General features: G+C 42.5%; 1 protein-coding gene across 1 annotated transcript in view; it reads right to left on the bottom strand.

The window, feature by feature from the left end:
• The window catches only part of Prune2 (prune homolog 2 with BCH domain), a 271,505-nt gene that overhangs the window by 194,902 nt on the left and 48,827 nt on the right, over nucleotides 1-27,776 (bottom strand). The window contains exons 2-6 of the mRNA XM_051146213.1: nucleotides 27,369-27,473; nucleotides 23,913-24,115; nucleotides 20,744-20,913; nucleotides 9,478-9,627; nucleotides 6,851-6,945 (exon numbers count right to left, since the gene is read on the bottom strand). Coding sequence (XP_051002170.1) covers nucleotides 6,851-6,945; nucleotides 9,478-9,627; nucleotides 20,744-20,913; nucleotides 23,913-24,115; nucleotides 27,369-27,473 — 723 coding nt within the window. The remainder of the gene's footprint in view (nucleotides 1-6,850; nucleotides 6,946-9,477; nucleotides 9,628-20,743; nucleotides 20,914-23,912; nucleotides 24,116-27,368; nucleotides 27,474-27,776) is intronic.

Raw genomic sequence — 27,776 nt, 5'->3', positions numbered from 1 at the left:
TTTAGTACTATGAGCCAAAACAAACCTTTCTTCTCTATAAATTGATTAATCTAAGGTATTTCACCACACAGTGACAGAAAGGCAACCAATACACTGTTGATGACATGTTTTTGCCCATCATTGGAATATGCCTAATATAGTTTGCAAAGATCTTAAGTGTCCCAAGCTTCAGCTGCTTCAAGCATTCTTTAAATAGAGAGCCTCTGATCCTCAAGCAGTTGCTTCCCGCTGTAAGGAACGGCGCTCATACCACAGTGGGAATGAAAGCCCGCGTTTCCACGTCCAGTTTCCATCTCCTTGTTCTACCCCAGAACCCAAGAAGCTATGAATTATTAGCTTGAAGTTGACGTCAAGTTTCAGTCCACACGTCACAGGCCTCATACAGACTGATTCTTAAACTCCCTGCATGACAGTCATGTAACTGTATTGTCATTTGCGTCAAACCCCTTGGGATTCTTCAGTGTTAAGAACTGTGAAGTTTAAATACCTGAACTACACAGGGCTTGGTTGTTTGGCATTACCTCCAATGTTCAAGAGTCATTCTTTTATGAGGAAATAGAAGGATCCAGAGGGTCCTGGAAACCTACAAGAGGAACTTTATGACAGGCAGGTCTGGGTCCTGCGGTCCTCCTCAAACTATGGCACAAACCAAGGAAAATATAGGCAGTAAACTTCGAACCCCTACCCAGATTAACCGATGGACAGGACATTCTCCACCATTGAGTGGAGAAGGAGATCTGACTTTCACACAAACTCTGGTGCCCCATCTCTTACCCCTGGATGAGGAGGCATGGTGGTACTCAGAGGAAGAATAGCAAGTTACCAGGAAGAGACTTGATACCCTAAGAGCACAAAAGGGGGGGGAGGTCCCCCTCAGTCACAGACATAGGAGAGGGGAGTAGGGGGGAAGCGGGAGGGAGGGAGGAATGGGAGGAAACAAAGGATGGGCTAACAATTGAGATGTAATATGAATAAATTAATTTTTAAAAAGAGTCATTCTTTTTTGTTTTGATTTAAAAAGAAAAAGAAAAAGAAAGGAAACCCCCACCATTAAGTATGCTGGCTGAGCAGGCTGCTTGTTCTTCATTTTATGCACTGACTTGGAAAAGTTGCATCACAGCAAGGGACTGGAGTCATGCATGATTTTGAGTTTTAGAGCTGGGCTGAGAAAAAGGAGGCTCAGAGCCGCTGAGCTACCTGGGAAGGGGGCTCCTCAGCCTGTTGAGCTCTCTGAAGGCTGAGCATGAGCTCCAGGTTTCTAGCTTTTATGAGCTGCCCCCAACACTGACCGGGATGGCCTTTTGCAAATGCAGCTGGCTTTCTGCTATGATGGGATACATAAGCCCTTCCTTCCTTGGCCCTCGAGAGTCTCTCCTCTGTGTGGAAGAGGATGAGAAATGTCGTTCCAGGTAATGCTGGGAGTAGTATGTTGAAAATAGTTTCCCAACCACCCCCAGCCACCCAAACCAAGCACCAATTGGGGTTGCTGTGTTGAGCCTCTGAGGTTTGGGGGCTTGTCTGCTGTAGATATTGGAGTCGCTACAACTAGGGTAGAGAACCACTATAGCATTTACTATCTCTTGGGGTCCCAGGAGGGATGTTCTCATTGCAGTTTCTGATGTGCACAGAGCGTCCCAATGTCTTTTACAGTAGCTAGAAAGAGCTGACAGACCAAACAGAGCCTGGAAGTACTGGGGATGTGGCTAAGCCAAAGAGCATACATAAGCCTGGCATACATAAGGCCCTGGGTTTGATTCCTAGATATCCACACATCAAAATAATAATGTCTACAAATGGAAACACAATGGGACCTGGAAGAGCTTGTCCATATATTTCTGTTGGTTGAGTAGAAAACCTTTGAAAAGTCATCTTTTCAAAACACTTCAGTATTTATTAACATTTTTAAAAGTATGCTAGTCAAAGAAGTTTCTTTAAGCAGGGTCGTGTCAGTGCACACCTTTAATCCCAGCACTCTTGAGGCAGAGGCAGGTGGATCTCTGAGTTCAAGGCCAGCCTGGTCAACAGAATAAGTTCCAGGACAGCCAAGGCTACACAAAGAAACCCTGTCTTGAAAAAGAAAAAGAAAAAAAGAGTTTCATTAAAAAGAAACTATGCATTTTATTACAAATTAAAGAGTTCTTTCATCTTGACTTAAAAAAAATCTTTAAGCAATAAGAAGTCATCATTGGTACCTAAAATGGTGGAGACTTCAGATTGGCTTGCTCAGTCTTAAATCACAAGTTATGATGGGCCACCTACATTCGCCAGGCCTGAATAAATACTCCCTTTTGTTAGGGAGGAATGGAACAGTGACCACAGAGTTCCTCTGGTCTGTGCTCTTCGTGCTAATGGAAAAGTGCTGTGTTCTGTGGCACCTTGCGGGCATTGTTCGCCGTGCAGGACAGAATGAGTCAGTGCACTGAGTCACTGCACCAGAAGGCAGCCCTTGAGCTCTCTCCTCCATGTTTCAGATAACAGTGCCTGTTCTAGGAGGAGTCGCCCAGCTCCCAGCCCTGTAGTAGAATGGCTCTGAGTATCAGCTCTAAATGTGGACTAAAATTTAGGAGTTGTGATTGGCAGGGCATTTCTCCTACAGGAAACTGACTTGTATGTGGCAGCAGCAGGCCCATGCCCACATAGAACATCCTACTATAAGTTTTGTTCTCTTGAGCTTTCTGGAAGATCTCATCACAGTGTATGTCCCTTGAAAATCATATGCCAAAATCTTAACTGGGAGCATTTAGGATGTGACTGTCTTTGGAAACAGGACTGTTATAAACATGTTAGATGAGATCATTAGGTGGGGTCTGATCCATTGTGACTTACATCCTTAAGGCTGGGATGGGGGGAGGGGGCGGGGCGGTCAGAACATAGAGCCATTCGCCAAGGGCAGATGACCTGAAGATAAAGCCATGGGGCTAGGTGATGCCTCTACAAACCAAGGAATGTCATTCAATCTCACAACCTTCAGCAGGCACTAATTCTGCCAGCATCTTGACCTGAGGCTTCAGCCTCCCAGAACTATAAGACAATACATCTCTGTTGAACCCTGTAGTTTGTAGACATCACAGCACCTTTACATCAGCCCTAGCAACTGTTTACAGTATGTGTCTCTGTACGTGAATAAATCCTAGTGCAACTGATAAAAAAAGCAATCCAGCCATTCCCTGAGACCTTTATCCTTACAAAGCAAAGATTCTAATGTGCTATATATAGTCTTCCGAGAGATGCTTGAGGAAGCGTTGACAAAGGAACCATTTCTGTAGTGCTACCATGACCCACCTCAGTAGCTTCTCGCTAGAATGGACAGATATAGACATCTTAATGTTCTGTTTTACTAGGGTGTAAATAAGGCCCAATAAACAGAATCATTGTGGTTTTGCTAGTAAATGAATAAAGGTAATTTTGGTTCCAATTAATCACATGCTTTAATATCAAATCATTTTCTGATGGACAAGTCAGTCAATAACCAATAAAAAGGCCCAAAGGATCAAGTCAACAATCGTCAATCATTGAACTGGATGTTACCCCTTGAGACACAGTCCTTACAGGGTGCATGCTACAATCAGACTCAAAATGGCTTGGAGAAAATGGGGAAAGGGACTGAATGCCTTTGCTTCTAAGAGTCCTCTCTGTAAAGAAGGCCTGCTGTGCTGCCCCAACTTCAGGTAAGACTTTGTACTCGTCACACCTGAAATCACAGAGCAAAGCTCTGAAACTCTGTTAGCATAATGACTTGGTTTTTATGTCAGCTCTTTCCACAGCCAATATTAACATATTTTAGGTTACAATCATCACTTATGAGAAATCTACAATAAAAATGACAAAAGGGGATCTAAAAGCTTTCTCCTTAGCATGCAGAAAACCTGAATCCCTCTGTCTATCAGCACCAGTGGTTTCTACCTCCCACACCTGTGGCTCACTCTACAGAGTGTTTTACAAAGAAAAAAGCTTCTTGGTTTTCTGAATATTTCCATCCAGGAAAGCTAATTGAGTCCTTGGGAAAACAAAAGTCATGTAATTCACAATAGTGGAGATAGAGCAACTCAAGACCGTCAAATGTGTGGAGTGTTTTATTCCTTTTCCTTGTCCCCCACACCATTGCCTTCTTCTGATTTAACAGCTGGGTAGTTTGCAAAGCTACTCAATCAATTTTTCGGCTGTTGAATGAGTGGTAATGTCCATGAATGTGTGGGCCATTTAAATAAAAATCTATCTGATGTTAGCTTTCAGTCATAATTGAAAGAAACTGCTTCAAATGGGGCAAAGAAAGTGAATTCAAGGCCACTCTGAGTTACATAGGAAGGCACTATCTCAAAAATAAGTAAATAAATAAATAAATAAATGAAATGAAATGGAAATTCCAAGAACTAGGCAGTGGTAGAGAATTTAACTAGGAAGCATAAGGTCCTGGGCTCAGGTATCTGCAGTGTACAAGTAAATAAATTCAAAAAGATGTAGCAGTCAGATACCAAACAAATCACAGGTGAATACTTGTATTTCTTAAGCACCTATTATGTGCCCACAACTGTGCCCAAAAGTTGAAAATATCTCAAAATAGTACCTCTGGTTAGCTAAAAATAGCATCTAATTATAATTAAACATATGAAACCAGTTCACACTTAATGAGATTCATAGTACACATTTAAGTCTTCAGTTGATCGGCCACAGAGACTGCATTACCTAGGAGTTCAGAGATTGGCGGTAAGAAGTAAAGAGTTTCTGGGGCGACGAGGTAGTGCCAACCTAATGTGACCATGCCTCGGAGAGCAAGCCAGGTTAGAAAGCCATGGGAAACAACAAAGAGCCTCCTTTAGGACATACCCATATGGAGAGGAGCATTGAACAACTACTCTAAAACATACACAATAACTTTGGGGGTGCTGGTCTTTGTTTTGTGCTAGGTGAGGATCAGAAAGGAATTCTGAGCCCTAATCACCTCCAAATAGAGATGGAAAACAGCCCTGAGGCACAGGATGCCTTAGGGAGAAAATTTAATTCTGCCTTTAATTATGCATGGGTTTTCAACTGACACATTGGATAAGAGCATTTTCTCTTCCAAGGAAAGGGTAGCATTATTATGAAGGAGTCGTTGCTCTGTTTCTCTATTCTCTTCAACATCATCACTCTGGTGTAAACACAGATGTGGTATTAACAACATTCCAGCTCACTTTCAGGTGCTGAGAGCGTCACATGTACCTGTCTATATACACAAATGCCTTTCTCCTCCCAGAAAACCACACACAGGAATTCCAGAATTATACTTAACTGCCTGATTAATTACTGGACCTCCATGGAAATTACTGTCAAGATTAAGAGCATCATTTCCATCTCTGATTCTGCTTGATAAACATTTACAGTTTAAGGTATTTGACAAAGCCATTTGTATGCTACTATCATATGAATGAAAGTATACTAAAACTACAGTAAGTCTGATATCCATAGTCTTAAAATAACTCCACTAACTACAGACAGTTTCCTGGGCAATTACGAGATGTTCTGTGTTAATTTAGAAAGGAACTCCAAACAAGCCATTTAAAACCTAATAAGATGCCATTAAATGAAGGGGGACAGGGGAGGGGGAAGCTAAAGAAAACCCTAAGGCTTGAACCAGTAGAAATGATTCTCAGAGCTACTGACCCTTGCAAGATCCATGTTCTGCTTGGGTTTCTAGACACGAGGCAGATTTCTAATTGAAGGTGATTATCTAGTTACTACGTCCCAAATTGCATACATTTCTTGTATTGGTTCCCACACACCACACTAATTAGATGGAGCATTTATCAATCTGAAAGTCAATGGAAACTGTTGTATTGATCTACACGTTGAAAAGAAGCTTGGAAGTGCTATATGCCAGTACTGAAGACAGCCGGCCCCTGCCACTCATTGCATCTATAAGCTGACTCGTGAGGCTGATCCACTGGGGTCAAATTCACAGAGAGGTCACAGAATGAAAGTCCTAGTTTGCTCTTGAGTTTTCTAAATGGTGGAAAATGGTAGGTATGCCAGCCATTCCCCAGAAATAGACACATTGAGACAGTCACCATCATCACAAGGAAGACACAAACAACAACATACCACTCTAAAGACAGATTCCTATGTAACAAACTTCATCTCCACATACTTCTGAGCTACACGCATCCAATCAAAGGTGGTAGCCTTTCTGAGGAAATACAACAGTACCTCTATCAATCAATCTATCTATATCTATATCTATAACTAGAGGGGGGAGGAGAGTGAGAGAGACTTCCATAAAAACACAGATGGACCTCTATAAAATATAGCTCCCATTAGTTGGGTTAATTAAGATTAACACACAAGTCGTTGAAACCCCCAAAGTAGGCAAAAGGTTATTTACTAAGGAAGGAAATAAAGACAAGGGCAGCATTCATTCCTCGCTGATCATTAACAAGGAGGACCCCAAGGCTCCCTGTGAATACTGGAGTTGTCACCCTGATCATGAAGATGGCTTGTGTCCATACAGATTACAAAGGCCACACCACAACTTGTTTGTACAGAGAAAATATGCAAATTAACCTATTTATATTTGTTACAATCACTATTACACACACACACACACACACACACACACACACACACACACACACACACACACACACAAGGCTGTGGCTATGGTTTATTTTCCTCAGATGAGAACCCAGGCCTGGCAGTTTTCATTGGCATCCATAGTGTTTCCACCACATGGATAACCTCCTGGCAATTCTGGCAGAGCAAACTGTTAACTGACTCACACAGGAGAACCGACTCACACAGCAGGACGCTGTATTCCAGGTGTTCAGACAGCTATTGTGTGAACTCTACTTCCGCTGGAAAAGCACCACACCCTTACCTCCAGGGTCATGTTCACAGTGCTTATGGCCACTTTTATTTCACCATCTGACAGCTCCTTCAGATCTTTCAACATTGTTTGCTCGATACTTAAACCTGTGGATAACAAGGAGGAAAAAAGCAATTCATACTTGGGGTCTGTTTTAAAAAATACATGTCAAGGGTTTACTTAAAGAATTTATTCTACTAAGCTCGACCATTGATAGGACCACTTTTACCTGTAATAAACACTAAGTCAAAAACCACATTTATGGCAGCATCTAGATCAGGCAAGATGAGGGCAGGAAATAGAAATAACCCCTCACGGTGCAAAATGAGGTTCTTAATGGCAGGACACTTACAGAGGGGTGGCAGGAAAAAGGAGCAAATGAAAGATGAAGCAGCCAGAGACTAGCAAAGAACAAAGTCAAAGCACAGGGCTAGCAGTAGAGAAAAGAATTTGCCAGAGCCTGGCATCACAGCAAGAATGAAGCAGGAAAAGAACGTGCAGCCATAGTTTCCTTCCTTCTGCCCTCATGGACCAAACCAAAGCCAGAAGTCAGCCTAGAGCAGGCCACACTTGGCTGTTAACCTCCAGTGTCCCAGAGCAGGTCACGTGGGGAAGGATTGGGCAGTCTCACCATACAAAGTAGCCAAGTAATCCTATAAAAAGGCCCAGATTTAGATGACTCCCCTATAGTTTTTTAGTTGCTAGTGTAAGTTATGTAAGTTGTACTTTATAAATGTAGTTTGTAAGACTACTGTAATTGAGCCAGGTATTGTGCTGAGCATCTTAATTCCAGCACTTGAGAGGCACAGGCAAGTGGCTCTCTAGGTCCAAGGCCAACCTCAGCTACATAGAGAGCTCCAAGACAAGCAAGCCAGGTGGCGTAGTGCCAACCTGTCTAGCAATGACATCAACAAAAGCTATTTTATTTGAGCAAGCCACCCCTGTAATACTCTCTGGCAGTAAGTTTTATTGAATCCTTACTTGATGGCAGGAACAATCTAAAATGACTATGTTGTTGAGAACTCTAGAGTTGTAGCCAGCTGACCAAAGTATTTGAGTGAAATCTATCACAAGCAAACAAGAATGGGTATACCTTCATGTTTAACTGGCCTCCTCTATTGAAAGATTCTCTAGAAAGCTGTGTAAAGTGCAGGCATTCTTTCTGGATGCATATGAAGACAGTCTGCTGCCCAGCCTGCCAAGATGGAGCACGCTGTCCATCGCAGCAACATGGGGAAATAGCTACTCCTATTCTCCTTTGACTCCGAGTGAACTGGGACCTGTTTGATTCCTAGATTCCATTGCAACAGTAGCCGCTTGGTGTGGTACAGGAAATTAATGTAGATACACACCACCGTATGTCTGCATATGCTTGCACCCCGACTCATGCTCAGGAAACTGTATATGTGGCAGAGGATGACAAGGCTTGGCCCACATTCTTTGCCTTTTCGTATCTCATTTTTCCCTGCATCACACTCCAGTGGCCATCTGAGAACTTCACTAGCCTCAGAGCCTTCTATGAGGATTTCATCCCCACTAGACTAGGGAGCCTTTACTATTTCAGTGGCCTGCTGGTTTGACAAACAGCAACTAAACCTAGTTTACAGTGCTTCATCTGTTTCTGTTTTGTGAAAACATCTACCATGACTAATTCAAACTGTTAATCTAGTATTTATTAGCCAACTCACAAAATTCCTCAAAGTTAGCCTTACCAGGGTGGCCTGCTCCCCTCCACCACTGCACTCTACAGGGGGCCACCCTAAGGTGCAGATTTAATTCTTCTTCAGAGTTCCCTAGTGAGCTTTGGTATCCTGTAGGGCTTAGTTACTGGATAAAGCCTTTAAGAGACTCCTCAGATAAATTACTTTACCCGTAAGGAACTCCAAAATATGAGAGAAATTTTTGTAATCTAGTATTTTCTCCTTAACGGCAGGCCTTGCGGGTTGAGACCCGCCCTGCTCACTCACTTGCCACAGCTGTGTGTACTGGATGCTGGGAGGAGAGAGAAGCCTGCCTGTGGTCCATGCTCTCATCTGGAAAGTGGGGTTGTCATAGGGATGCAGGCAGATCATCCTCACAAAGTCGGGCTATCAGGACCCTATGCTGATTAAGCTCTCACTGGGATACAGCTGCTTCTCATTAACAGTTGGTGCAGATAATCCACTGCCCCAAGGAAGCCTGGACTTAGAGAACAGTATCCTCGGCTTAGCTGTCTTCTCTCTTTATCTTCTAAGTGAAATCAGAATGATGTAATCCCATTGTTCCATCTATATTCCAGGATTGCTCCAGCGATATTCTCAAAACACAATTCGCTTGATGAGTGTAGAGACCATAAGCATTAACTCATGGATTGGTTATACACCCAAGCAGAAGGCTGCAGAAAGGGTTCCAGCATAGGAGGCTTGCTTCCACACCGAAAGCATTTTCAGAACTCCCCCTCTAACACACCACACACACAGACACACACACACACACACACACACGCACACGCACGCACACACGCACGCACGCGCACTCGCACCCGCACATGCACAAGAAGGAAAAAAAGTGCAAACATACTTAGAGTCACCTCCTTGATAACACTCACCACAAGAGGCCCTCCTCCTGGAAGCAGTGAGAGAGCCAGCAGAGTCACTCACCCTGAGCACTGAGCTGGGTCTCCTGCAGCACGCTGATGATGTCATCTCTTGGAGGCAGGTTGGGAAACTGTTCTTCTAGGATGGAGAGAATCTCCTCCTGCTTCTTGGGGAGCTCAGGGTCCATGGTCATCCACTTGAACAGGATGCTGCCTGCCAAGGCATGAATACAAATGTTCTTGAGTTCTCCATTGGCCAAGACAGGAACAATGAAAATCAATGTCCTTGTGCTGCGGGTACTGCCTCCAGGGGCTCTCCAGGGCACAGTTTGGGGAGAAGGAACAAACCATCTCCACACAAACACAGAAGATGAGACGGCCTTGGTTTTAAATTCTTTCAAAATAGACATTAATGGCAAACTATTTAAAATTTTAGTCAATTCTATCCCCTCTAAGGGATCAAAGAACACTCTTCCAACTTGCCTCGCCATGCCACCAATTTTATATATTCGTTTACTTCCTTTCATAGCCAAATGACCGTACAATTCCACGCTGCACAGCTGCGCAGTGTGGCAGTTTGGCTGACCTGAAGGCTTTTGCTAGCCTTTTGATTGCCACTAATGGCTTTAGGGTGATTTACACATATCTAATTATACAGGTCTCGTAGGCTGGCTCTAAACTTTGGACTGAGATTACTAGTGTGCTGATGAGTTAGATACAGGTAACAAAAGCCATTTCAAACTGTCTTGCCATCTGTATTTATAGTCTGTGGGCAGTGGGGGATTGTTACAGAATTTTAAATAGGAGGAGCAACATGCTATAATCTACATTTTGTATTTGTAAGCCAGAATTTGTACTCTGGGTACCATGTGGAGAATAAAATAGAAAAGGAAATGTAGGGAACCCAGCCATTTTTCTTCTCTATTTTGTGTTTACAAATAGCATCTTACCATGAAGAAAAATGGGACAGATTTAGTAGAAATTACCAGGTTAACAGTAGAGAGTGACCAACAGAATTTGAGTATATTTTTGACATATCTTAGGCACTTAGGAGGAAGAGGCAGACAGATCTCTGTGAGTTCAAGGCCAGCCTGGTCTACAAAGCAAGTTCTAGTACAGCTAAGGCTACACATAGAGAAACCTTGTCTTGAAAACAGAAACAAAACCCCCAAAATCAGACAAACAAACAATAAAAGAACCAACCAAACAACAACAACAACAAAACACATAAAAATTATTTTCCCACTTATTTTTAAGGTCAACACAAATCCAAATTTCACAAAAGGTGTTCACCCGCTTTTGGATCGGTAGACAGACCAGTTGACCAAGAACAAAGTACTATGCAACAACACAACATCTATGAATGTAGCTGAGGCCCCAGCAGCAGCTTAGGAGCTAGGATGGTGCAAGTACAGAGCAGAGACCCAGCATGCCAGGCTGCTCTCCCATTGAAGCAGCTGCTAACTCAGAAATTGTAGCCATTGGGCGGAGAAGCCCTTAGAGCTAAGAATAGTCTCTTGGGGCCTTGGAGGAAGCTTCAAGAAGGAACCTTAGGCATCTGGGCTTTGAGATGGGAGGTCTGAAGGGCTACCAATCTAACAAGCTGATTCATCTTGTAAACAAAGCTCTTGGGGACACAGCCATCCCTGTTAATTTATACATTGTTTATAGGCTTTTTAAAAAACATATGAGGTCAGACTTAAGTATCTCGACAGAGCCTGAAATATCTGCTTGCTGGCCCTCTTTAGGAAACATTTGCCAGCTGCTGCCAAGGAGAAGGGTAAAACAAAAACAGAATGTTCTCCAAGTATTGCAGGTCCTGCTTTGAGTCAATTTGAACAGACGGATCAGGTCTCTGCGACTTTTCAGCTGCTCTGAAGTGGGAAAGGAAGTCCACCAGAGCCTCAAGAACTCGCCATCACCTCGCCACCTTGGCGCTGTCTGTGACTAATGCTCAGCCACCACTCAAAAGCCACTGGGTAGAAGGGAACCAAACTGAGCGACTGTAAACTATGCAGGGGAAACTCATGAGAAGACACATGGGAACAGAGCCAAAGGGAAGACGGTGATGCTAGCCAGAATTAGAATCTTACAACCCATCAAATGAAAATTTAAAATTCTGAATTTAATGCCTGGGATTAAGGAACTCCAAATGTTTTCCACAGTAGATCAGATGTAGTGGGGAACTGGCAATTAAGTGAGAAGAAAATATGCACGCTGAAACATGGAGAGACAAGGTGACCAAAACTACAGAGAAAAACATAAGGACCTACGAACATGAGGCAGGTTTTAATATGTGTGGGACATCTCCCCTAAGGAAGGGAGAGAGAGAGAGAGAGAATTCTAATATTTAAGGAAAACTATGAACCAAAGTCATGATTAACATAAAGTAAAACATCTGCAGGCAGTAGAACTGCTAAAAGCGATACAGAAAAAGAGTAAGTTGTTGAGAGAGAAAACACACTCCAAACCAAAAATTTGCAGTGAACCAGAACCTGGCTTCTCAGTTAAAAGGATGCAAGTGAGAAGAGGGTGGGATCACAGCTTCAACACGCAGGCATATGTCATCACTGTTCCAGAGCCTTATATTCAGTGAGAACATGGCCGAATAAAGACATTTCTAGAGAGAAGGTGGAAGTATGTCACAAAACTCTGACTCTGAAATAAACACAAAGGAAAAAGACAGCAATCTCAGATCTTTGGCAAAACCAAATGCAGGGAGGAAGAACATTCGGTGATGTAAATACGTGGTCAGCATGAACCAGCATTCACGGTATCTTAGAGAGGTTAAAACAGCCGCCATTAAACAGATCTCAGTAGTGATGAGCTGCAGAAGGGGCTAAGGAGAGAGGAAGCAGTGTAAGGCTCTTATGTTGCAGAGAAATGGTAGCAATGCCAAGTTACATGAGATTTTAATTGCATGTTGTGTTTTCTGTTGTGCTGTGAGGATGGAAGGGTAGAGGAAAAGGAGAGGCAGGAATAGAATGGGAGGGAGGGAATGAAAGAACTGGGGAGATGGAAAGAGAGGGGGAGGGAGAAAGAAGATAAAGGAAGGGAGGGGAGAGGGAAGGGAGAAGAAGAGGAAGGGAAGATTGGGGGAGAGGAGGTGGGGAAGAATTAAAACTGCATTTCCTCTTACAAGGTGTCTGCAAAAGCCTCAAAGAACCTACAAGTGACATGAGAATAGTAAGTAAATTCACCAATTGGCTGCATCTGTGGTCGGCAATACAAAACTGAATATAAACAATTACACACACACACACACACACACAATTAAAAACCAAAAATTCAAAGTTTAAAAGTATCAAATATAAAATGCTTAGGGATCTCTTTCACAAATATGTACTTGTCTTGGTCAAATTAAGAATCAATTTTCCTTTGATTTGAGGATTTTTAATTTTGGTAAAGTGCATACAGTTGTACTACAGTAATAAAATGTATTAATTTGATAAAATTTAAGCATATACTTCAATATTGCTAAATTTCTACATGGTTCGTATGCTTTGTTCATTTTAAATGGCTTCAAGAGCAATCATCATAGAATGGTGGATCATAATAAATAATAATATATATGTAGTGCTATGTTTTTAAGAAAGTATTTTAAGACTTAAAATGTATTTTTCTTCTATTCTATAAAAGTAAAGTAGTACTTTTACGTATTTGCATGCCTCCCTGGTATCAGGGTTAATAGAAGCCAGCTGGACTGGCAGATCTGTTGCTATGCTCATCATAGTGCAGAGTGTTATTTTGATGGAAAAGCCTAAAGGACATCTCCACCCAAATAAACAGATAGGAGAAGACAAAGGAAAGGGCACTTTAATATGTGGTATAGACAACTGTGGACTTGTCATGTGCCTGGGAGTCTTGTTTTAAAGCACATGGAAGAGAAAGGTAATGTTTTAAATTAACCTAAAAGATACTGCATTAAGCAGAATCCAACAGCATGGCACACTGTAAAACTGGCTGATTCAGTCTGACTTGACACTGGTGAGCATGTGACCTCTGACTCTGAATTCCCATGCAGGCAGATGTGCTCCACACCCTGAGCTGTCTCTACTGGGTAATAAAGGCCATGTCCCAGCTTCAACTCAGGACTCCTTTGGAGACTTCACTTCACATGAGAGACATATGTATTTATGTTGTTTTGTGAGATTTATTCCTTAAGAACTTGGGAATAAATAAAAACATCACATATGAAACTTAACCAGACCCAAAGTCTATAGAGCTCCATGAACACTTCTATGTAGTTACAGTATAGTTCTAAATCTGTCTTGGAAGGTTTTGGTTTTGTTGGTGGATAAGTACATAAAATATACTTGATACTGAAAGTATAAAATTCAATGTGAAACTTTGCTACTTCTGTTCTGAATACCCAGAAACACATTTAGTAATTATGTAATTTTTAAAATATTGGTATCAAAGTATATAGCATCCAAACACACCTTTCAGCACATTAGAACCTGGTTCATAATGAGTGGTTGACTTAACTTCTAGCAAATTCTGAGGACAATCCATAAACTTGTATCCAAAAGCATCTCAGTTAGTCACAGGCAGGTAGAAGTAAGAGCAAGCAACAAAGAAAGCAAATATAATAAAAGTATTTGTAAAATTATTTATTTTTGTAGAAAAAAAAATCAACCAAAATATATTTTGTTCAAAAGAATGGGGATATAAAGAGCCTCTTGCTAATAGCAATTGCATCATGTTGACACTGCACACCACCTAAGCACTGCAGCATGCTGACACTGCACACCACCTAAGCACTGCAGCATGCCGACACTGCACACCACCTCAGCACTGCAGCATGCCGACACTGCACACCACCTAAGCACTGCAGCATGCCGACACTGCACACCACCTAAGCACTGCAGCATGCCGACACTGCACACCACCTAAGCACTGCAGCATGCTGACACTGCACACCACCTAAGCACTGCAGCATGCCGACACTGCACACCACCTAAGCACTGCAGCATGCCGACACTGCACACCACCTAAGCACTGCAGCATGCCGACACTGCACACCACCTAAGCACTGCAGCATGCCGACACTGCACACCACCTAAGCACTGCAGCATGCCGACACTGCACACCACCTCAGCACTGCAGCATGCCGACACTGCACACCACCTAAGCACTGCAGCATGCCGACACTGCACACCACCTAAGCACTGCAGCATGCCGACACTGCACACCACCTAAGCACTGCAGCATGCTGACACTGCACACCACCTAAGCACTGCAGCATGCCGACACTGCACACCACCTCAGCACTGCAGCATGCCGACACTGCACACCACCTCAGCACTGCAGCATGCCGACACTGCACACCACCTCAGCACTGCAGCATGCCGACACTGCACACCACCTCAGCACTGCAGCATGCCGACACTGCACACCACCTAAGCACTGCAGCATGCCGACACTGCACACCACCTCAGCACTGCAGCATGCCGACACTGCACACCACCTAAGCACTGCAGCATGCCGACACTGCACACCACCTCAGCACTGCAGCATGCCGACACTGCACACCACCTCAGCACTGCAGCATGCCGACACTGCACACCACCTAAGCACTGCAGCATGCCAACACTGCACACCACCTCAGCACTGCAGCATGCTGAAACAGCTCATACTCTATAGCCCAGAAATGGGGAGAGAGTTAACAAAGAAAATTGTTGTTGTCTACATGATGAATTCCTAGCAGAAAAAAAAGGTGGGGCTTAAATCTCTTCTCTGTTTACTTGAGATTGATTTATTTCCTACAGGAAAAAAAAAAATGAAAGAATGAATAACAAAAGTGAGCAGGGAAGGACAAGAAAAATGAGAAAAAAAGACAATGTAACTTCCATTTTTGTCTGAAAAGATATTTTTTTAAAGCACATTATTTGTTTACAATCCTTGTAGACTTAGAGTGTCTGAATTTAAGAGAAAGGATATCTTTGTGTGGCTGAAAAAGTAAAAGGAGGGTTGAATAGTTACTTCTCTAGGAGAAACTTTGTGTTTCCTACCCCTAGCCTCTCCCTAAGCAAGCAGACAGTATCATTCCCTTGGGTGTCATAACCATTTGGAAATGGGATGATTCACTCTGCGGGCAAGAGAGGAAGAAAACAAACCCACCTTGGCTCTGTTCCTTTCCCATCTGACCTCCTTATAAGGACCTTTTTGAAGCTGCAGATCCAGTCCACCAAAATAGCAAACACCTAGTCTTTATTAAAGGTCAGCTGGGATTGCCAGTAGAATGGAGAGCTGGCTCCTGTGGACTTGGCCATGGCTGTCTACCTCATCCTGGGCTCAGAACAAGAGCTGCTGTTTGCTTTAGTCTTCACCTTGTGGCTGCTGTCAAGGCCTTATGCAAACAAACTTGAAGGGCCATTTGGGCGAAGTACAGACTTGATGAAAGCATGCTTGGAAATCAGTGGCTAAAATCTCACTGCCAGATGGTTCCTGGAAACACACACACACACACACACACACACACACACACACACACACACACACACACACACACGCCTCTCAATATGATGATTCAGCAATTTAATGGATCTTAGAGTTGGCAGCCGTCCCCTATCTCTGAGGAAATAAAGCAACACAGGTTGAGCAGTCTGATGATTTCTAACCGTGTTTGGCACAAACCCAGAATATGGCCAAACATAAACTTTAGGCCACAAAATGTGACTATTAGAAATATTCACGTTGGCCACATTTGAATATAATAACAATAAAAGAATCTCCAGAAAGGATGAGGGAAGAGAAGCAAGAAAAGGAGATGAAAGAGGGAAAGAAAGAAAAAGAATCACACAATAAAAACAAAGACAGATGGGAAGGGAGAAGCCGAAAGATAGACACATTTCCACGAACCAAGGTCAGTGGTCTTACCAGCACAGCAGCTGTGTCTTCCGGTACATGTAATTTCCTACACAAATAATTACAAAGGAATGCTTTATAAATATATGCCTTTCTGGGTGATCTAGATGTTAGCAGTTTGTGCTTTGAGATCACTAAGTTTCAAATTAAGGCAAGACGCAGTGGCTTTGGGACGATGCTTCTGTTTAAGGACTGGCACTGTCTTCTCCGCCTGTAACCACAGAGGGTGCATGCAGACAGCGGGAAGAGCAGATTCCTACTGCAGCGCGCCTCGGGAGAAAAACGAAAACCCTGCACAGAGGTGAAGATCAAGGGCCCGAGAAAGAAGCTTGTGGAAAAGATGTGATGGACAGGGAAGAAGCTTGTGGACAAAGAAGCTAAGCACTAGTACGGGGACGACAGGCAGACGTACAGCGCTCAGATCGGCATGGCTGGAGGCAAGGAAAGCTCGCAACCTCTGTGTCTCTGTGGAACTTAGGGTGACGTTTCAAAGGCGTGGCAGCTTCTTTCTCTTCTCTGAATCTTCGGTGGAACTTTTATTAAATTAAACTCTGCGTGAGGGTACCAAACCCAAGGAATGACCAAACCAATGAGAACTGCCTTGACAGACTCCACTTTGAATGTGGGCTCTTCGGGGAAATACAGGAGTGTATTTCGTCTGTGTGAAGCACCTGACTCGGGAGATTCGTGGTGCACGAAGACATTTCAAAGAAGCAAGTCAGAAACAAGGGTGCTGGCAACAGGGACGGCCGGACTGACAGACATATTAGACAGATGAACTGAGGTGTCTGCTGTGGTGCTGTCATAATTTGCTCGGTTAATAAATAGTGGTAAGCTGGGTTTTTTTGTTTTTTTTTGTTTTTTTTTTTTTTTTGGTTTTTTCCGAGACAGGGTTTCTCTGTGTAGCCTTGGCCAGTGGTAAGCTATTTTAAAAAGAGAAATTAAATCCAAATTATGTCAAAATGGCTATACTTGAAACGCTGTTGTTGTACTGTGTCACTTGTTACCACACATCCCGAATTGTCCTCGGGGCCAAAAGGCCGCCCTAGCAGTAGCAAGGAAAACTATCAGAGAAACACAAGGACACTTTTGTCAACAATGACAGCATAATAGATATGCAAATGACCACTCAGCAACACCCATAACAATCAAGCTCTACGTCAATATTTGAACAAAATCGTATAGTGTACCGCAAACAGTTCGGTAGCTGATTACAGTGGGAAGTTTTAGAACCAAGAAGATGAAACGATTGAATCTGAATATTTATTTTTGTGTTGAGAGACATAGATATACAGATATAGATGAGCTGGGACAATGGCAGCAAAGTCAGGTACCTTTTTGAAAGGGCTGATGGGGGGAAAAAAGCCAACCTTTAAATTTAGTTTGTTCCTCTTTAGAAACAAAGAAAGTGAGAGACAAGTGCTCTCTGTAACAGATATGGATGCCTATCCAGAGTACCTGACTCAACAGCAATGCAGATTTCCCCAGGAATCACATTTCTGTCTTCATTTGCTTCAAGGAGCTCACACCCAAAGTCTGAAAGCGGGTACTGTTGCCACACACACCCCAGATTTTGTATGATATCCTAGTGTTACTCTTTCCTCTACTGTTCTTTCTCTTCACCCTGACTCTTTTTACTGTTTTACCATATTGGATGCCTTTTGGTAAGCTACTTTAAACATTCTGTACAAGAAGGATTTAAATGACAAAATCAATGATTCATAGATAACCGGCCTATGAGAGCACACACTGTGTTTACATGCGTAGATCTAAAGGTGAAGAGAATGTGCACTGACTCTGTGGCCCCTTTATGTGAAGCACGCAACCATCCACAACCCATGGAGAGTGAGTGACCTGGGCTACATACCCAGGGCTGGCGAGAGTATAAAGACAAACAAAGAAGTAAATGTCGTGCCTTTGAAATGCTGGCTACCTCCAGGAAGGAGTGAGCTCTAGGCATGAGAAGTAGGCAGTGTCTTCACAGTCTGTCTCTTTAGCTGGGTAGCTAAAGGGCATTCCGTTCCTGATGACTTACTGAATTGCATGTTTATATTTTTATAGACATTTTGTATTCTTTTCTTTACATGTACTAAAGGTACTTCATAAAGGGTTAAAATTTTATACATAATCTTTTCATTTGTTTTTAGAGACAGGGTTTCTCTATGTAGCCTTGGCTGCCCTGAAACTCACTCTGTAGACCAGGCTGGCCTCAAACTCAGAGCTCTGCCTGCCTCTGCCTCTGGAGTGCTGGGATCAAAGGCATGCTCTACCACTGCCCAGCTATATACATAAACTTCAAAAATTATACATACTATGAAAACAAAAACTAATCAGTCATTACAAAATAATGAGATAAATTCCACTAGGATTTCTACAAGAAGAAGAAGAAGAAGAAGAAGAAGAAGAAGAAGAAGAAGAAGAAGAAGAAGAAGAAGAAGAAAATAAGGGAAATGGTTATTAGTGGAAGAAACACTGTCCATGGTCTAGAGAGTACGAACAGTAGAGAACAGGGCCAGGACAGCTGATGATTTGGGTATCAGACACTATCACAATTAATGCAGTCATGAAAGAGAGAGTGTATAAATCCTATTCTTAAAATTGTTACTAAAATACATTTTTTCATTCAGAATGTTTTTATTACAGTTTACCTTTCCACACCCTCCCCACTTCTCCACCCACCCAAATCTGCTCTTGAAAAAATGCATCCCACAGAGTTTTGCTATTTGCCAGGCAGGGTGGAGGTACTAGGGGCACTGGATAAGGCAGAGGACACAACACACAAAGTATCTCTCTCTCTCTTTTTTTTGAGCCTGACATTCTGGAGAGAGCATATAGAGAAGACCATAGAGACAGGTAGAGAGAGAGCCAGACAGAGGAACAAGCACTGCACAGGGAGAGATAGCATGAGTCCTTCAGCATGAGAAAAGTTGGGAATATCTGAAAAAAAAAAAAAACTTGGGGGTGGGGCATATCTCCCGAGAAGATGGATGTTTGAAGGGGCAAAGGAAAGGCTGTGCTGTTTGTTCACAGCATGGAAGGCCTAAATTCTGAATGTGATGATTTGTAGCTGGGAAACTGTCATTGCCTTATTTATACCTTTTAAAGGTAACTGATTTTGTGAAAGAAATAGATCAAAGCCAGGCTTAGATTGGGTGATCAGTGATCACAGAAAACATTGATGGAGATCAGTCGCAACATTGATAAGACCAAATTATGCCCTGGCTGTAAAGCTAGCTAGAAAGCTTGCCAATGGGTCATCATGATACTTGTGACCAGTTTCCTGGGGCCGTTAGTTCTAAAACTTGTAGAGGGACTATGTAACTCTTAGACCTTCCCCTGCAAATTGTGGTAGAAAATGAGGCAGAAAAAGAAAGTCCTTAGGAGAGCTGAGCTAGCCTGCCTCCAGCCTGCCCTATTTTCCATTCCATACGTCTATATTAAACATTTTTAGAGGATAATTTGTGCCTACCAAGTCTAAAGTGAACTGTGGAACTGTGAAAAGCTTTATACAAAAACTAAAATATTTTGCACGTCCCATATGCAAAAATAACTGAAAACCTGTGCTCATTTTGTGGAACGAAAGTTTGATGGACACTTTCGAAGGGAAAACCATTCTTTAGACGCAGTAGACTCCAGAGAGAGATGGAAGCAGCAGCGCATGGTTTAGTCTACATCCTGTGAATTGCTCAGATATATTTCACACACCTTACAATACTTCTGTCACTTAGTATACTCCCTTGCCACACTTAGTACAAGAGAAACAATGTAAATTGTTATGCTGAGGTTTGTTTCTTTGTTTTTTAGAGAATAACAGTAGTGAGAGATGTGTTTACTGCGGCTGATACGCACAGTTTAAAATGATTCTTTTCAGTCCAGCCTTGGTTGAGTCTATGAGGAGGAGACCATGGATACAGAAGGCCGACTATGACGGTACCCAACATCACTGAAGCACATTAAAAACAGACAGAACGGGAAGGCTGCAAAAGACCAGGCTTGAAGGACAGGATAGTGCACCATGTCATCGAAACAAAAGGTGCCTATTTTGCCTCACAGGCAGGATTATATGCGCCAAGCATGCAATGCATGGGGGATACTCCAAGGCCACAGGAACGGGGAATTCTGGTCCGTGCTCCCACTGTCGCGGAGGAGAATCTCCTTTGGAAGCTATTAACAGCCAAAGGAGCAGCTCTCGCTCCCCACCCAGGCTGCAGCAGGCCCATTTAACATTCTTGCCTAGTGAATCGGCACAGGCCCTGGTGCCTGTTTCTAAATGCACATTTTTAATATTCAATATAATGTTACTCTTTAACAAACTCTTTACTCCCTGCCTCTCTGATGAAGCTTCCCGGGGTCTTTAAAGGGATTGTTAACCCAAGAATGGATCGCACTGTTTCTGCACGAGCAGGCCCAGAGCCAGCCCATTAAGCTTCCCGTGTTTACTCTGGCATCGCTGTCCTCACCTCTGAGGAGATGTGCCAGCTGCTGGGTGATGAGCTCGGGAGCCTCGCGCAGGAGCTCCTTCAGCACCAGCGAGGAGGAAGACTCCGGGAAGGCCAGCCCGCCATCGCCATGGCTCTGCTCTCCAGGGTTAATGACTCTGACGACTGCTGGCTCCAAAGTTCTGTCCTCACTGTAAAATAAATAGAGAGGAAGAAAAAGAGCTAGGGTACGTTTCCCCACTTTGGGGCATGATCCAGTCTCTACTCTCACATAAATGAAGATTTCCCTTAAGAGTCCCTACATATAAATTCTCTTGACTGAGAAGAGCAGGAGCTAACGAGCTAGCCTGCAGAGCAAGCACAAGGACCTGAATTCAGATCCTCCAGAACCTATGAAAAAAACCAAGGTGTTCCTTGCTGAGGTCACTCCAGCACCTTGTTGGGGTGGGTGGGGCTTGCTGGTCAGCCAGTCTAGCCAATCAGTTAGCACCGGGTTCATTGATTGGCCTTTCCTTAAAAGATGAGGTTGGGAGGAAGAAATTTAATATGGATCTGGGACCTATAACAAGCTTATACACCTTTGAATAGTGCTGGTACACACACACACACACACACTCACATAAACACACATAGCCATGCTCACACACTCACACACATACTCAAACACAATCTCTGTCTCTCTGTCTCTGTCTCTGTCTGTCTGTCTGTCTGTCTGTCTGTCTGTCTCTCTCTCTCTCCCTCTCTCTCTCTCTTTCTGTCTCTCTGTCTCTGTCTCTCTGTCTCTCTGTCTCTGTCTCTCTGTCTCTGTCTCTCTCTCTGTCTCTCTCTCATCCTCCCTCCTCTCCCTACAGGTTGTTATTCTGTGTCTCTTCACATGTCATTTCCACTCATTATTGTCCCCAGGGTTCCTAAAGTATTTTCATACATCCACGATAACTGCTATCTATTAATTTTCACATAGCCAGAAACACTGTAGTTATGTTCAGACCCTGTGAAATGTGTTCTTGTAAGGTAACGCTTTTACAAATGGGGAAACTGAGGCACAATGGGGCTAAGAAATGTATTCACAGTCAGAGTGACCAAGGAGTTGAGCAGATGGCTCTTAACTGACAATCTGACTTCAGTACCTACTCAGAACAGTCACTGAAGTTCAGGGAAAAAAACAAAACAAAACAAAAACAAACAAAAAACTCATTATAGCCATGATGGCTTCACCATAGCTCTTTTCATTCAGATTGCTAATTAACTAATTGAATACATTTTTATACTTCTTTTATTTTTGGAGTGCGGAATATCAAATTTCAGACAAACACTTTGGCATGCTAGGCAAGTGTTTGGTTACTGGGCTATCCCCTCCACCGCTGACCCTCTCCACCCCTCCAGCCCTAACCCCCTCATCTCCTTCATATGTAATAGAGCTGGAGTTTCTCAAAAGCAGAAAGGTTCAGGGAAAAAAAAGCTACATTTTTTCCTGACTATTCAAAGACAAATAAGTAACACTATAGAAAGTAAGCTCTCTATTTTTCTGGAGTATTCCATTTCATGAACGACCACACCCCCAGAGTTTATAACTGCAGTCTCAAAGACACTTAACATTTTCCATTTTAAGTGGTGACAAAATTCTTCCCCATTTCTCATTTTGTCCTGTTGTCTGTACTCGTGTCTGTTGCGTGAGTGTCTTCTGTAGTCTGGGGACTATCCCAGTTTCCTCCAAAGGCCTGCACTGCCAGATGGTACCCGTGGCAGAGAGATGGGAGGTGCCTGGCAACAATCACTGGGCGCATGCCCCCACAGCGCTTTGGGCGGTTCTAATTTTTAGTTTCTGCCCTGACTCAAGATGGGACTGTTTGCTTCTTCTAGTTGATAGACCACCCTCACCACAGCCCAAAATGCTCTCCTGGCCTGATCTAAGATTTGACTCTCCAGAGCCATGAGGAAAATAAAGCTCTCCATACTCCCTACCCAGTTTATGTCAGATGCTTTCATTACAGTGACGGGAAAGCTGGCAAATACAATTGAGAACAGGAAGTCAGACCAAAAACTCACCTCAGACATCCAGCCTCTTGTCAACACATGGTTGATAAATATTCAAAAAATTTTTTTCATTTGCCTCAAACAGTAAAGAAGAAAGAAATCCACAGAGTATTTTTGTTTGTTTGATTGGTTAGTTGGTTTGTTTTTCGAGGCAGGGTCTCTCTGTGTTAGCCTTGGCTGTCCTGGACTCACTTTGTAGACCAGGCTAGCCTCAAACTCACAGTGATCGGCCTGCCTCTGCCTCACACGTGCTGGGATTAAAGGCGCGCACCACCACCACACCCAGCCCACAGAGTGTTTTCAAAATGCCTTGTAACCAATTGTATATACCTGATGCTGCCTACGTATACTTTAACCCATATGTAAATATGCCTCCTAAAAACGGGTTATGTTTTAAAATTATTAAATATCAAGGCCTTGTTTTAAGTATTCTAAGGTCAAGGTTAATCAGAAGGCCACCAACAATAGGCAGATTGGCGAACTAAAAAGAATGAACACTTCAAACTGGCAGGTATTTGCTAATGTCCCTTCACTCAACGGTAGTGGAGAGAGCCCTCTGTATAGACAATTTGCCTCATTCTTCTCCCTTTATCTCAGAGCCTTGCTCCAGCTAGCAGTTCCAAAGTGCTCAGAGGAGGCAGGGGAGCCAAGTTCTAAGCTGAACACCCCACCTGTGACGCTGGGCTCTACGTTTCGTATGTATGGCAAAAGGTGACTGAATTGCATGGACTACCAACAGCCTGTCTTTCCTTTACTGTATAAAACCAAAACCATGATCAAGGGATTTTCATGGCCCATTTCTCAGTTTCCCCCTTTTCTCTAATGAGATTTCTTTAGGACCTTTTTGTTTTACCTGTTTTCAATTTCTGATTCTTGTTTTCAACATCAATGCATAGGGTTATTGGTATACTATAAGGGAATGTTATTTTTGGCAAGTGTTACAAGAGCATTCTACTTAAAGACATCGCACTTGAAATCTTCAGGTAAACATGGAGAACTGGAATAATCCAAATTTTGTCATCAAAGGGAAAAAAATCCTCCTTTTTAAATAAAGTCCTTTTTATGACTCTTTTTATACAGTAATAAGGAGTGTGGTGACAACCAACCAGAAAACCTTCACTCAGGACAGATGCACAGAGCCCCGCAGTGGCCTTACCTCCCCAGGGTGTGGCTGCCCACAAGCGTTATTGACAGCTTCCCTTCGTCATTCAGCTGCCGTAGGTTAATTTCATCTCGGAAAATGTGGAACGATTCGGAGATGTTGAGCTCTTCTAAAATGAACCTTGTTTCTGTGAAGTAGCCGAATTCTGTTCTTGGGATATTCAGTACTGGCAAGCAGAGGACCCCGGGTGGACTGACCTACAAAAGAGAAGTTACCTCAACTGCTAGAAACAATAGTTTTCCCTCCAGTTCCAAGCTAATTGCTAAAGAGAGTGTAAGCCTTTTATTCACAACTAACCCATCTGGCATTCAAAACAAATCTCCCTGAGCCCAGTTACAGAGCACTTTCCACTAGCAAGAGGATCCTGATGTTGTAATTTCTAAATTATTATTACATGTATTTCTCTCTCTCTCTCTCTCTGTGTGTGTGTGTGTGTGTGTGTGTGTGTGTGTGTGTGTGTGTGAACATATGCCATAATGCCTATGTGGAGGTCAAAAGACAACTTTCATATATATACATGTATACATACATACATACACACACACACACACATAATCTTCTCTTCATGGGTAGCAAATGTATGTCTTGATAGAATTGACAAAAAAATTGATGATTGGGGCAGACTGGGTAATACAAGAAAATAGATCTGTCCTTATAGAAATGGGATGTTTGCAACCCAGGCTCAGTAGACAGTTCAAATATACCATAGGTAAATCTTCTACTTCCTCAATATCATCTGGAAAACTATGTGCTGAACTATGATTTGTGTCGTTTTTAAATGCAAAACTCCATGTTTTCAATTGGTTATTCAATTAGCAGTCAGGTTTAGCACGCATATGAATATATATGAGTTTAGTAGAGATCATTTTATGTATATATGTATATGCTCCTGAACCTCTTATATAAAACATTTGTGGTGGCCAGATGAGGAGAAAAAGAAAGAGAATTTCAAATTCACAATAATCTATTTTTCTGTGTGAATTTTAAAGTGAAGTATTTTTAAATTACTCTAAGGGTATATCAATGAGGACTTTACTGCCACTGAAGGAATGCGGGCTTGGTGATGCTTCGTTTCTGGATAAGTAAATAGCCTTTATTCTCCAGTCATCACAGCTCTGTCACAAGTATGTGCTTATGACACCGTTCAACATCCCATCGTCTGTCTCCCTCTCTAACATTAAAATGGCAGGATTGTTCTGTTCTGTTACTTTCCAAGACATAAAACAACTGGACAGCAGTAGACATTTAATAAATACTCACTGAATTAAATACGTGAACTGGACACTGCTGTTGTACACAAAACACAAAAGCTTCTCCACCAAAGTGCCTTTTCTTTCTTTCCACTGTAATGCTAATACCGAATCCCAATTGCATAATAATCTTTAGCAATTTATGTACAGCACGTTACTCTTCCTGATTAATTGACAGTCATGTCTAAGCCCTGCAAATGCAGTGGTGTAGAATCAGCACAGGAGCCAGGGTGTATGTCCTGAGCTGTGCAAACAGGACTTATTCTGGAGGCTCCATCAGAAAAGGAGATGGCAGCCGCAGCCCCTGCTCAGTCAACTGCCACTCTCCTTTCCGAGCTTTGGCTTTCTATCTCTGTAGAGTAGGATTTGGCCTCTGTTCAACTCTCCAGAGTGTGAAGACTGCATGTGAAGCCACAGAGCCCTGAAGGCTGAAGCTGGTTCTTAGGAGAGCTCATAGGAGTCACAGCCCACAAATAGCAGGCAGGGCCTGCTGCGCTAAGACAAAGGCTTGGTGTCTTAGGTTTTCTGCTGCTGTGATAAAGCACAGGGACTGAAAGTAACATGGAGGGAAGAGTTTATTTCATCCTGGAGGTCAGGGCAGGAACTCAGGGCAGGAGCTGATGTAGAAGCCCCAGAAGAATGCTGCTTACTGCCTTGTTCAAGCTGCTTTCTCATTTATACAACTCAGAACCACCTAACCAGAGGCCTGCTCTGCCCTGTGAGCTGAGCCTTCCCACAGCATCATTAAACAAGAAAGTTCCCTGTAGACTTGCTTACAGGCAGTCTGAAGAGATACATTTTCTCAAGGGAGGTTCCTCTTCCCAGATAACTGTAGCTTGTGCCAAGTCAACAAAAACCAACCTAACAACAGCAAACAAACAAACCCAACCAAGACACACAGAAACAACAAAATCCCCAGTACCTGGTTCCTTAGTCACATGTCACCACATTTGCTTCTAAGCCTAGTTAAAAGTCTTCAAAGGAAAGGAGGGTCTACGAGTCTTGCCTCATGTATTTAGCTCCCCATTGGCCATCTATCTTTTATCACCCACAATTTCCCTACCTCCTTTTTGCATGATGCATACTCATTCACAACACTATAACTAAGTTGGTGATATTGTTATTATTATTATTATTATTATTATTATTATTATTATTATTATTATATGCTTGCTCTAAACTACATATCACCCATGGTCTTAAAGTCAATCCAGTTCAGTCCACTGCCCTCTTCATGAGCAGCAGAGATAACAAGGATTGCTCAATATGCACAACTTGACTCAGATGCATCCATCTCCTCAGACCAATTACTCTTCCTTGCAAAGTTCAATGATTTGTAAGATAAATTTTATATAGAGCCCACATGTAGAGCTCTGAAGACTCTAGCCATCATTTTTGTCAGCTGCCCTAAAGCAATACTTGCCACCCACAGCTCATTCCGGAAGACTGGGTTTCATGTCAATTTAAACCACTCCAGATCAGCAATGCGTATTATCAGGGGATCCAGATCCAAACAAAACTGAAATAAAATAAACCGGACTCTGGAAAATTAAAAATTCTGTGAAGATTCTGTAAATAGTACCCAAATATTCAGAATGTATATCTGAAGGTTTTCAGACAGTAAAGCCCATTACTGTGGGTATATGGGGCTTATAGATAGAAGGTTTGTTAAAAAGACCTTTTCAGTTCTGGGGGCTGGGTCTGTGTTTCACAGTCCCTCGAGGGACATGAGGCAAAAGGCAACAACCAAAGACTTGCAGAACTTAGACTGCACATGCCATGCCCCTGCCTCTGAATCCTCAGTCAGTGCTCTGTGCTTCATGCGTGTTCATATGAGTTATTCTATATTTCTATTCCCAAAGGTATGATCACACAACATACAATAAGAGAAAGAAAAGGGACCTGAGTCTTGCTTTTTGTCAGTTCTCTAAATTCTCCTAAAAGCAATTAACTATTAAAAACGTTTTAATATGTTGTTTGATACAGTTTTGGGAAGGAACTAGTAAGACATAACCAAAAGAATGTTCTGCATAAAGGAGATATTCCATAAATGTCCATTGCTTACTGGATATTTAATATTTATTCTCTACAACAATATGTCAGAGCACAAAAACCTAAGTGGCTTCATTTCTCTATAAGATATTTATTTTTAAAAGATACACAATTAAGGTAAAAAGCACATAATCCCTTTTCCCCTCACCTTGTCCAGAAAGTATGCATATGTAAAGGCAGAAATGAGAGAATCCAAGTCACACGACTTAGGTCCAATAACTGCATGGACCTTCTCCACTCGCTTACTTCGATCCTGCAACCAATAAAAAGGAAAAAAAAAATCACAATTTTACTTGCTTTCAACCAATCTAAAGTGGAAAATTTTCAATGTTTTTGAAAGTATGCTTGCCTATACTCATACACAATGACAGAAAATAATAAATTTATAACAAAATTACTATGCTTAACATGTTCATTCAAACCATTAACTATTCAATAAGAAAATAATTTACCTTTATGAAGGCTACCTATGGGGCTTCCGCCCGTTCTGGGAGATGTTTCTGCATGTATAGGTACTGACATACACACGTATCATAAGCATATGCAACACACACAC

Source organism: Acomys russatus, chromosome 5 (assembly GCF_903995435.1).
Source record: "Acomys russatus chromosome 5, mAcoRus1.1, whole genome shotgun sequence".
Classification (NCBI taxonomy): domain Eukaryota; kingdom Metazoa; phylum Chordata; class Mammalia; order Rodentia; family Muridae; genus Acomys; species Acomys russatus.
Note: the sequence above shows the minus strand (reverse complement) of the source record. Positions and strands in the feature narration are given on the sequence as shown.